This window comes from Apium graveolens, chromosome 3, assembly GCF_009905375.1.
Source record: "Apium graveolens cultivar Ventura chromosome 3, ASM990537v1, whole genome shotgun sequence".
NCBI lineage: Eukaryota > Viridiplantae > Streptophyta > Magnoliopsida > Apiales > Apiaceae > Apium > Apium graveolens.
Genome location: NC_133649.1, coordinates 7,202,690 through 7,214,973, shown reverse-complemented (window position 1 = coordinate 7,214,973; position 12,284 = coordinate 7,202,690). Strand labels below are relative to the sequence as shown.

At 35.2% G+C, this 12,284-nt stretch overlaps 1 protein-coding gene across 3 annotated transcripts; it reads left to right on the top strand.

Moving 5' to 3' along the window:
* The first annotated feature begins 2,391 nt into the window (after window positions 1-2,391).
* Window positions 2,392-9,715, top strand: LOC141710551 (uncharacterized). Of its 3 annotated transcripts, none has more exons than XM_074513115.1 (10): window positions 2,392-2,635; window positions 4,058-4,160; window positions 4,968-5,068; window positions 5,256-5,324; window positions 5,480-5,595; window positions 6,524-6,578; window positions 6,760-6,880; window positions 8,441-8,488; window positions 8,607-8,701; window positions 9,336-9,715. In XM_074513115.1, exons 3-10 carry the CDS (start codon window positions 4,976-4,978, stop codon window positions 9,435-9,437), a joined length of 699 nt encoding a protein of 232 aa, XP_074369216.1. In that variant the 5' UTR covers window positions 2,392-2,635; window positions 4,058-4,160; window positions 4,968-4,975; the 3' UTR covers window positions 9,438-9,715. The 3 variants fall into 3 exon arrangements, with proteins under 3 accessions (XP_074369216.1, XP_074369215.1, XP_074369214.1); XM_074513114.1 differs by lacking the exon at window positions 2,392-2,635 and adding an exon at window positions 2,979-3,104 and having other exon boundaries at window positions 8,643-8,701; XM_074513113.1 differs by lacking the exon at window positions 2,392-2,635 and adding an exon at window positions 2,979-3,104.
* The last annotated feature ends 2,569 nt before the right edge of the window (window positions 9,716-12,284 follow it).

Below are 12,284 nucleotides of genomic sequence, written 5' to 3'. Positions count from 1 at the left end.
TAGCCATGACATTATCAAATATATCTAATATACAGATGTGCCTAGAGCTACCCCCATCATTAACACGAGAAAAGGAAAGGAAGGTGAGAAAGAAAGAAAGAAGAAAAAAAAAACAATATTATCAATGAGCCAATATTATCAAAGCGAGACCGAAAGTGACCAGCAGAAAAATTATATGAGAGTTCCAACCAAAACCAGCAGAAAAGTTCTACGAGAGTTCCAACCAAAACCAGCAGAAAAAAAAAATTCAACCAAAATCAAGTACCCACGAGAAATCCAACCAAATCGAAGAAAAAAATAATAGTCATGATTAAAAATCAAAATCGTCCAAGAAAAAGAAAAAAAAAACTGATTTGAATAAGAAGAAGACAAGAAGGAAACAATAATCAAAACACATATTTTAAACCCAACATGTGGAAGCCAATCGATATAATTCATCATCGTCAACATATCCCAGATCGGATCATAGCTCTTGATACCATGATAAAGTATTGAGAGAAGAGATAAAAGTGGGATTTTATTATAGTACGACTTGTTCTCAATTACAATAGAAGAGGGTTTTATATAGCCGACAACCAAACAATAATAAGGGAAAACATCATAACAAGAAAACTAATATAATAATGAAAATGTCCAATAATAATAGTATAATATGTGTATCATGGTATGGTATCATAGCTCGGTTTAGGAAAGGACTCAGGTTCGAGTCATCCCACCCCCATTTATTTAATTTAAATATTTGTTATTGGTATGGATATTGGTATTTGTTGTATTTGTCGTTGCCAATCGTGGCGAAACGTATTGTACGATTGATGGGGAGTGTTAAAGAGTATAAGATCATGTTCGGGCCTTCTAGAATCTTAAGGTTTTAGACGGACTGATTACTTAACATGGTATCAGATCTCAGACTGGCAGAAGACTCATGTTCGATCCCTGCCACCCCCAACATTTCTCACAATTTATGATGGACACGAAAGACAAGTTTATGCTCCAAAGATGGGTGCCGTGATCCACTCTTCGACCCATTGTTTCCCTCATGTATCTTCCAAAAGGAAAAAAGTAGCAAATCATTTATTAAGAAAAATTGATGGAAAATAAAATGTTCCATACTAATGGATTGCTTTCTTTGTTTTGGATTTTGAAGATTTGTTTTGGTAGCTTGGGTGGGCATCTGTTGGGTCATTGACACAGATGTCATAGCTACACTTAATGACAAAGAAATTTATGAGGTTGGAAGAGTAGAGACAGTGGTGCTTACCTCACTTATCTGAGGGCCCTCCATGATTGGAAAGTAGAAGACTTTCGAGTGAAGGGGAGTGTTAGAATAATATAAGATCCTGGAAATGGTCATTCTCTAACACTTTGAGGTTTTAGACGGACTGGTTACTTCACAAAAGAAATCCTAATTGACAAACCCGATGGTAAAAGAAGATCTGATTGTAAAACAAAAGACTTGAGTACAGTGAAACCCTAAATCGATTGAGTGTGAATCGATTGAGAAATCTGAATGTAAAAAACCCAGAGACCCGATTGAGAGAGAAGAAATTTAAGAGAGTAAGAGAGAAGATTGAAAGGTGAGAGAGAGTGAAAGTGAGAAACAGGTTTATTAGTTTGAGGAAAATAGTATATTTTTAATAAATTTTCTTCGCCCGTCCTTATGTTTTTTAAAATTTGGACTCCTCGTTATATTTTTTGTATAACCACCTGAAATTTCAGTTTTTTGTTACACCTTTTTCTAAGATCAACAGTAATGTCAATTATGATGTAATCGTAGATGTCTCATTTTCTTTATGGTTACACTAAATAACAACAATGATTACAAAGAAAAACTGTCATCATGGATAGCTCAAAAAAATTTTTGAGGCACTTATGGTCACACTTTAATGGTTTACACCGAAAAAATTTATTACAACAGGACATATAAGGTGTAGTGATAATCCGATCCGATAAGGATCCGGTCCATTAAAATAGATATGAATTTTGTATCATCGGATCTGATAAAAATCCAATCCGAACTACATAAAATTATACATTTATAAATTATATATGAATATATTTAACTAAACAAAATAAATTAAATAATTTTAAAAGTATTATTTTATTCTTCTAAGTTGTTGTATTGTATTTTTCCATTATTTAATTATACATAATCTCTCGTACACATCATTATGTATGAGCATATTACGGGAACCATATCCATATATGTCCAAAAAAATTTATACATAACGTTTAATAAGCAATTTACAAAAGTTACCTATTTTAATATATGATATATACATATGTATATATAGTTAATTTTCATATTTATTTCATAAATGAATAATATAAATTTAGTCATATCCGATACAAATCCGATTTTAATAATCCGAAAGAAGAGAAGAGATTGAAAAAAGGGGTGCGGGGAAAAGGGCGAAACATGAGGAATATGAATGGCTGGTCATGGAAAAGCAAAGGGGAAGGAAGAAACACATCTCTGGTTAATGGCGTCAATTAGGTCTCCCCTGTTTTTGCATGCACCACCACTACACTTTTTTCAAGCTCAAATGCCCTGTTTTTCTTCTTCTTCTCCTGTTTCTCTCTTATCACTGTCATCTTTTCTCTGGTTAAATTATCATATCAAATGCACCAGTAAAAGGTACATTTTTTTCACTCTCTTTCTATGTGTTTTCTACATGCATTGCTGTACAATCTCTCTCTCTCTCTCTCTCTCTCTCTCTCGCTCGTCTTGTTTGTTGTCTTGATGCTATATTAATGAGGCCCATCATTGCTAATCACCCTTTACGTGCTAAAGTTGATTTTCTTTTCTAACCAATGCTTCATAAAGTTAATGCAAATTAAGGTCCCCTTTGATTGCGTTTTAATCATAATATCTGTTTGTTTGTATGGAGAGAGTGTGGACAATATGGAGAGAATTTTGGAATGATTTAAGGTTGAATTGTAGAATGAAATTCAAGTTGGTGCCATCATGCATTTTCATATACACTATCTTTTTCTTTACCTTTCTAGATGGTTAAGAGAATTTTATCTATTCCCAGAATTTATCTTTGTCTCTGATGAGATTAAGACGTAGACGATTCATTCCTTCCTGTTCTTCTCGAAGAAGAGTAAGCTCAGTCGTCATTTCTTCTCCCTTTTTTCCCTAGGGATAGATGGACTTGACCCTCTTTAAGTTCTCATCACACATTTTAGTATAATATTTCGTTTATTTGGTCTAGAGTTATTTAATTTTACTGAGCCGATACTTTTACAGCTCAACCATTGAGTTATACTGGTTATGTTTCCGCTATTTGAAGAACATTCTACAGGGTTAAATGAATGTAACTCGTGGTTTTTCCAGCTAGCTGAAACCCCCTGTGTAGTATGTAGTGTACATAACAATTTAGTTTTTCTTTGATAATATTGTAAGCAAATGACGGGACTGCCTATTTCAGCGTACGTGACTATACCTAAATATATTTTTTCTTGCAGTTGAAAATTGTGCATGATTGCACTAACTAATATTGTTTTATGTGTTACACTGGTATGTAACTACTATTTGTTATAGATTTTTTCCCCAGACAAATAAAGAATTGTCGACTCCAGTGTCATTGATATGGCTATCATTCTACTTGAATTTATTGTGAATGTGGGATAGGATGTCATGTAGATAATAATCTCACTTGTAAGGATTCTATGTTTTCTGTGAAAAATTATACCGCATTTCCTTTTTTTTTGTTAGTTCTGGACCTGGTGTTAGCTGAAATTTAAACTTTTAGTTGTTCTTTGTCAAGGGTTAGAGTTAGATGGAAAACTAAGATAATGTTTATCAATAATTTCAAGATTTTCATTATTAGAATAACTATTTTCAACAAATTGGATTTTGCCCATGTTGAATGGCACTTTATTTGCCAGGCCTCCTAATTACTTTGTTTGCTCCCTTTTTTCCCGTGCCCAGTGCACACGGCTCATAAGCAGGGTGAGGTGAAGGTCGTGATGTATTTTCATTTGCTTCTCTACGTGTCGGACCTCCAATTTTATTTATTTGCATCCTACTTCTCTGACTGGAAAATTAATTCAGGTTAATGAAGACGACATATTCTGGACACAAAGAAAGGACGATGACAAATTGGCATGGTCACAAAATTTTGCTCAAGTAACATCGGAGTTACTACAGTGTTTTTGTAAGTAGGATTATCACAAGTCTTTATGTAATTATATATCTCTTTTCTGTGATCAAAGACCTGTTATTTATTTGTATTTTTTGAAATCATTATGCATTTACTTACTTCTTGTCTTCTCCTTGGTAGATCTGCATTTCCTTTGTCAGGGTTCTTTTTATGACAGTTTTTAGGGTAACTGTGGAACCAATATGTTATATTTGTGCATGGGCCCGTGTACGCTTGCAAATGTGGGTTACTAATTTGTATGTGTCTCTTCGTGCAGGGGCGGATCTAGCCCCCTAAATTAATTGTTTTCCCACTATTATATTTGTTACAATAATAAAAATTGCCTCAAAAAAATCCTATAATTTATTGTGGTGTCCTCAAGTGAAAAAAATCCCGACTTTTCCCTGTTTTTGTGTGTATTGAAATCCTCGTGGTAATGACCATACTAAGATATCTTGTTGACCAATCTAAACTTGTGTTCCAAATTCGTGATGGGAGTGGAGTTTTTTTTTTTGCTAAATTGATGAGAGTGTAGTTGCATCAACACAAATCAGTCTTTTCTCTTGAGTTAATGCTCTTGGTATAGAGGCTGTAATTTGCTATGTTGGACTGCTTACGTGCACAAATTTTGCGGACGAAGTAGTTCAGCACATATTAAATAATGAGAAATTAAAGATTGTAGCGATTTGTAACGTTAAATCCGAATTCTGTTTGCAATAAAATGCTTGAAATCATTTGAATTCTATACCTGCTGCAATCTACTTGTGATTGACATGGTACAGTAGATGTCATGGCTGACTAAGAACTGATTGTCTTTTGTAGCTAATGCTATGGTTGGACCAAAATCATGGATAGGAGGATTATTTAACAATAAACTGTTTGGAGGTGGCAAAACGTCTGACAATACTGTTAATCAAGTTCAGGTAAATGTGGAAAGGAACCTGCAGGTTATTGCATTAAATAGTGTATCCAGTGTTCTCTATCCCTCCCTTTCTACCTTTCCCAACTTGTCATAAACCTATTTTACATATAGATAATATGTATTTAATGGGAGTTGTCTATTAAGGATTTGTTTGTGCTTAATCTTTTTCGCTATCAAATTCTTATTAGGAAGCAAGACTGCAGCAACTTCAAGAGCGAATTAACATGCCTTTTGACGAAACTCGCCTTGACCATCAAGTACTTAAGATTCTCTCTGCATCGTGTTAATTAATTAGCGATCTTTGTTATTCAGTTAGCAATGAGTTTTTAATTTAAATTTTTTATTCATGAGACTTCTCATGTGAAGTACATCATTGTAAGATTCTAATTAAGTTATTCATTACTATGAGCAGGCATCTCTTTTAGCCTTGTGGAAATTAGCTTTTCCAAATGTCCCCCTCTCTGGTTTTATATCTGAGCAGTGGAAGGAGATGGGCTGGCAAGGATGCAATCCAGCAACTGACTTTAGGTACTTCTCTGCAATTTCAGATGGTAGTTATTGTCACTTATCAAAATAAGACTAAATTAGGTTTGTGAAAGATGGAGCTTGACGTATATCTTCTAGTGGGAAGTAGATGAGGAGTTAGACCACAATAAACTTTTACACTCGATACTTGAGGGTTGTATGGAAAAAGCTATGTTTGACTTAAAGTTTTATAATAAGCACTTTCGTTATACTGGTAACTGGATGAGTTTGCTGCGTCATCAATTGCAACAGCAATAGTAATTTAACCGAAGTTTAAGTTTATCTCTTTTGTTTCATCATATTCATAAACAGCATCTCACGATCAAGTTCCATTTTGGCTTATGGTTCTGATTTAATGCAAAACTAATTAGTGTCTCTGTTCTATAACTAGATAAATTTCTCTTTGATCTTACTTGTTTTTTTAATATTGGATATTAAATATATTAGCTTCTTGGCTAGGAATATTCAGTAAGGCCTTAATATGCTCAAATTGTTCCTGGTTGATTGAGTATCATAATTATACCATTATTACATGAAATAAACATTAGCAAACGATTTGCTAAACTTATACTATACTGACAATCCATCTTTCTTCTAATTGGAAATGGAGGGACTACTATATAATAGATTTATAAATCTACGTTTTTGTACATTTCATCAACTCAAGCAGATAGGTAATAGTGGACCTTAGTCTTTCGGCCAATCTACAGAGCCAATGTTGGAGAAGATCAACTATGAATGATAAAAGAAAATTTTCATCCTCCATGACAATGGTGTGCGTGTTTAGGAAAATGTAGGGAAAAAATCAAATTCCTCATACATATATTCTATAGATTTTCTGGAATTCAGCGTGATAGACTTATATTTTAATCTACCCTTCAATGGGTCACGTCTTCAAATAATTTCCAATGCCAGTGCTTGTTCCTTGCAGGGGTTGTGGCTTTATTGCACTTGAGAATCTATTGTTCTTTGCCAAATCTTACCCGGTATGAATGTTGTGCTCTCACCGAACCGTACTTATCTTTAGTTCGTTAGTTGGATAAATATTGTTTCTTCTCAATTTACTGTATATGCTATTTTCAAACTGGTGAATCTTTCACCTGGATTTCTTGAAGCATGAGTCTGAAACGTTGGTTATTACTAATTGTACTAAAATTCAAAATGAAGGCTTGCTTTTTTAGGTTGTTATTTAAAAAGGGTGGAAAGCGAGCCGAATGGGAATATCCATTTGCTGTGGCTGGCATTAATGTCACATTCATGTTAATACAAATGTTGGACATGTCCACAGGTTAGTATCTACTGTTGAATTAGCATTGCATTGGAGTGGTGTGTTTTCATATTGTCTCCAAATTATAGATATATCATCACTTATAGCATTGCATTGGACATGCTTGGTCTTTAAATAGTACGATTAAGGATCCAAAAAGTCAAATGGATCTTTTACTAACCTTGATTTATCTTCATTTAGTAACATTGTATCCATGAGGAAATTCGATAGCTTTCATAAAAGTCAAAAACTGTATATTTTGCAGAGCCCTGATCTATTTCTGTTCATGTTCTATATACCATAGATACCTTGAACCTCTAAATTCGACAGTCTCTCTCTAGATTAATAGAATCATTTGGTCAAGTTCAGTGTGATAATACGGTCGTGTTTCTTGAACTTCAGACCTCAGCTTTTGAGATCTCCTTTCTTCCTTTTAAAGTGATTTCATTTACCATCTCTTGAAAGACTTATCATCTGTGAGGCTCTTATACCTTAAATCTGTTAACAGGTCTATACGCCTTAATGGTTTAACACTTGCATGTTCTGTAACTGCAAACACTGGTTGGTTTCTAACAAAACCACGGAATATAGGTTTTCCAGCTGATTCAGAGCAGGGAATATAAATATTATTTATTATATTATGTTATTATTAGGATTGAATATATTAGTTCTATCATATTAGAAGTCACCATAGGACACTGTTATTTTATCTGCGGTCAGTTCACTAAATTTTAGCTCCTCTTTTTTCCTATTTTCCTTTAATTCTCTGTGCATCACCGATGCATTCAATTTATAAATAGTATTTTTGGGTCAAAACATAACCTTTGAGTTATGAATCTTTGTCATATAGTTTTATCCTTTAAACACCCATCTAAAAGTCTCTTTACACCAAAATTAAGGACTGTACTCGAACAAAGCACACTCATATATTAACTTCACATCATGAATTTGACTATTTATAAATACATACAAAAACTTTTTTTTTGTTATGAGCTTTCACAGTTGGAATTATCTGCCAGCTTCAGCCCCAGACTTCTAGTATATGTACTTTTACCTGTCATTTTTTCACATTGCTATTGCTTTGCATGTTCTATTAAAGAGCTCCATATGTAAGTTTTTCTACTAATATTTAGGACAGAGTAGAGTAGAGGTGATGTTTGCTTTACATCTCTTCCTCCCAAACCCTAGATAGGAGTGGGACATACTAGAAATTGGCCATCTTTAGTTTTTTATTTATTTCGCAAATAATCGAAGATTAATGGAATAGCTTGCGAAAAATAAATAAATTGTGTTAAGCATATTCAGCACTGATGGGGAAAAAAGGGAAAAGCTTTGACCTCATTGTTATGTTTTGCCCTAAGTACTTTGCTTGTCAAACCCCATCAATACTAACAGTTGGTTGTTAATTTTAAATGCATTGCTATAAATTAGAATGTCGATATTAACAGCCAGTGAACAGCTTGTAAAATTCCATCTTATTGTGCCTAATATTTACCGAAGTCATATTTTTCGTTGTAGTACTTCTTACATTAAATATGCAGCATGATTAACAAGAATTGTTTTGGTTGTCAACTTCTGTAGGAAAACCAAAAGGTCGTCCTGCAACAAATTTTGTAAGAATATTAGGAGGTAAAGACTACTATTCTATACTGTATTATCATCATCTCGGTATGAAATACTGTCTGTGTGATGACTTCACCTTTCCGTTTATCTGTGATGACGAAATTTCATTTTTTTAAATTTGCAGAAGATGAAAATGCATTTGATATTCTATTCTGTGTAGCTTTTGCAATGATGGACGCTCAATGGCTTGCTATTAAAGCTTCTTATATGGATTTTAATGTATGCTACCCTCTTCCCCTTCTAATTTAGCCAATACATATTTGATATTAAACTAAAGCTGGTCAGATCAGGTCAATTGTTCTGGTAATCACATATTTTTAGATTTCAAGCAAGTTTAGACTAAGTTAAGCAACACTAGTAATTCATAACCGGAAAATCTCTATAGGGTTAATTGTTTAAATATGTAAGTTATTATGAACATGTGCACGTTAATTTGATAAGAAGACTCAAGTTTATGAAAATCCAAGTTAACTTTTCATATAGATAGCGCAACATAAGTGGGGATGGTGAAATATTTTCTAGTTACTCATATGCTTTGAAGTGGCGAAATGTAACTATTACAAAATTTTAGCATTTAATTATAATTAATGAAAAAATTGAACTAATCTTGAAAATGTTCCGAGTTTGGTGTGGAGGTTGCATTGGTGCGCCACCCCCCCCCCCTCCGTCCCTGCATATATAAATGGTTCTCCTAGCTATCTAGAAGTATTGTCTAGGGAAATAACTTTGCATCTCCATAGGCTACAAATCGCAACATGACCAAGTCTATCTATCCATGTACCTTGCAAACTGAATTTTGCTAACACTATATAATGTAGATGATCCAGTAATATATAGTTTATATTATGTGCAGGATGTTTTACGAACAACCCGAATTCAGCTAGAGAGAGAATTGTGCCTGGAAGATGTTAAAAGTATATCAGATATACCAGCATTCGACCTTTTGTTTCGATAGTATTCTCTTCTTTACACATTTTGGAGTCCTCAGAAAGTCCATTAGTAATTATGCTCTGGATACTAACTGTCATTGTGGCTAAGCTTTGTCTCGAGTAGTACACTGGAAAGCAGGCAGGAATTTGAGTTAGAGAAATCTAGTACTCCCATCTGTAGATTATGCAGTTCTGTAGTTCACTCGAAATGATATGCGAGTTCCAAATATGTACAGATTTAGCATGTAGTGTTTATATTTGTAGAAACAGTCTTGAAATTTTTTCTAGCTATAAAATGTTACCATCAGCTTTCAGTCTGTTAAATTTAGAAGTAGATAACAACTCTGAGAACAATAACTTGTATATTGATGATGAAAAACAACTGAATAAATAGATAGAAACTAGTGCGCTACCCACTACTGCTAGAACTAAGCAACTAGTGCTATAAATCAGGAAACAAACTTGACTGACTCAAACTAACACAAAACTAACGACTACTAGAGAACAATGCTGAAAAACAGGACAATTATTTGACTAAACTTAACATTCCCTCCCTTGAATTAGACTGCAACTGCAGCTAGTTACCTCCTGGAAATTCACAAATACCAAGCTTCTTTCTCAGCTCTCGAAACAACTCCAATTTGAGTGGTTTAGTAAGAATGTCTGCAATCTGATGCCTTGTACCACAGAACTGAAGCTGCACAATTCCATCGTTCACAAGCTCCCTCAAGAAATGATAGCGCACATCAATGTGCTTGCTTTTGCCATGCATCACCGGATTTTTAGACAGCTTAATTGTTGAGCTGTTATCACAGAAAATGAGAGTGGTTTCACTACCTTTGTAACCTATCTTTTTCAACACTCTTTGCATCCATATTGCTTGACAACTACTTCCTGCAGCTGCTACGAACTCAGCTTCTGTTGTGCTCAAAGTTACTATTTGTTGTTTTCAAGAGGACCAAGCTACTGCAGCTCCACTTAGAATAAAAATATAGCCTGAAGTGCTTCTTCTATCCTCCAGTGATCCAGCGTAATCACTATCAGTAAAGTCAATCAACTCATGGTTTCCATTCCTTTTGTAGAAAATGCCAAACTTTGAAGTACCCTGTAAGTAACGTAGAATCCTTTTTGCTGCCTCGTAGTGAACTCCTGTAGGTCTTGACATGTACCTGCTGAGTAGACTCACAGCATACATTATGTCCGGCCTTGTAGCCGTCAAATACATTAGACTTCCGATCATTTTCTTAAATAACGAACCATCCATCTCATCACCATGTTCATCCTTTGAGATTTTTATTCTTGGAACCATTGGATTTCCAACAGGATTACAGTGCTCCATTCCAAATCTGCGCAATACTTCAACCACATAATTTGTTTGACTAATAAATATACCACCATCGAACTGCATCACCTCAATACCCAGAAAATACCTCATTTTACCCAAATCTGTCATCTCAAACTCCCTCATCATCGAGCTCTTAAAATCAGATATCATGCGTTCATCATCCCCTGTAAATATTAGATCGTCAACATACAAACTAATGATCAAATATTTACCTTGTTCAACCTTGGTAAACAAAGTTTGCTCACTATCCTCCTTCTTAAAACCTTATTTCCTGAAATATGATTCAATGCGGCTGAACCATGCCCGTGGCGCCTGCTTGAGTCCGTATAAAGCTTTGTTAAGCTTATATACCTTATGTTCCTCATCCTTTATTTCATAGCTCTTCGGCTGCTCCACATATACACTTTCTGTTAACTTCCCATGAAGAAAGGCTGACTTGACGTCCAGCTGAAACACGCACCAACCCCTTTGTGCAGCAAGAGCCAAGATCATTCGAACTGTGTCCATACGAGCCACAGGAGCGTACACTTCTTTATAGTCAATTCCGTATTCCTGAGCATACCCTTTTGCGACTAAACGAGCCTTGTATTTTTGCACCTCTCCCAGCTTATTTAGCTTAGTCTTATATACCCATTTGACCCCTATTTTCTTTGCTCCTGCCGGCAGTTCCATGAGATCCCATGTTTTATTCTTCTCAATAGAGCTTATTTCAATATCCATGGCTACCCTCCATTTCTCATCTTTAACTGCCTCGTAAAAAGAAGTAGGATCAGTTGTAGTAACATGAGTGAACAAGACTAAATGAGTTTGTTCCTCGTCCTCGCCTTCTTCGTCAGAAAGACCTTCACCAGAGACATAGTTATCCATCCAACCCGGAGCTCTTCGGTTTCGAGCTGCTATGACAGGAGAGACTGCATTTCCATCGTCACTACCACCACCTATGTTGTCGTCTTCATTCACAGCAGTGGTTTGCTCCTCCTTTTCACTTGTGTTATCTTCCCATTCCACATCAAATATGTTGTCATCTTCAGTGCCCCTTCTCCAATCCCATTGGCCATCTTCTTCAAAGACAACATCCCGACTGACAATAATTCTCTTAGAGGTGGGATCGTACAGGCGATATGCCTTAGATTCTTCACTTTCGCCAAAAAGAACACAACAGGTACTCTTGTCTTCAAGTTTTGTTCATCGTGCGTCTGGTACATGAACATGTGCTATACAGCCAAAAATTCTGAAATGCTTGACTGACGGCTTCATTCCACACCAAGCTTCCTCCGGCGTTATTTCCTTTACTGACACTGTAGGACATCTATTAAGAACATAGAATGCCCAGTTCACTGCCTCAACCCAGAACCTCCTTGGAACATTTTTCTCAATCAATAAGCTCCTTACCATATTCATCACAGTTCTATTCTTACGCTCCGCAACGCCATTCTGTTGTGGTGTGTATGCCGCCGTTAATTGTCTCTTGATCCCATTCACTGCACAGTATTCCTTGAACTCATCTGAGTTGAATTCACCACCACGA

Excerpts from the sequence above, each read along its gene's own strand:
- LOC141710551 (XM_074513113.1), top strand. The coding sequence starts at position 3,054 with ATGAGATTAAGACGTAGACGATTCATTCCTTCCTGTTCTTCTCGAAGA. Across the intron at positions 3,105-4,057 it reads CCTGTTCTTCTCGAAGAAGA|GTTAATGAAGACGACATATT; the intron begins GTAAGCTCAGTC and ends AAATTAATTCAG. Across the intron at positions 4,161-4,967 it reads GGAGTTACTACAGTGTTTTT|CTAATGCTATGGTTGGACCA; the intron begins GTAAGTAGGATT and ends TGTCTTTTGTAG.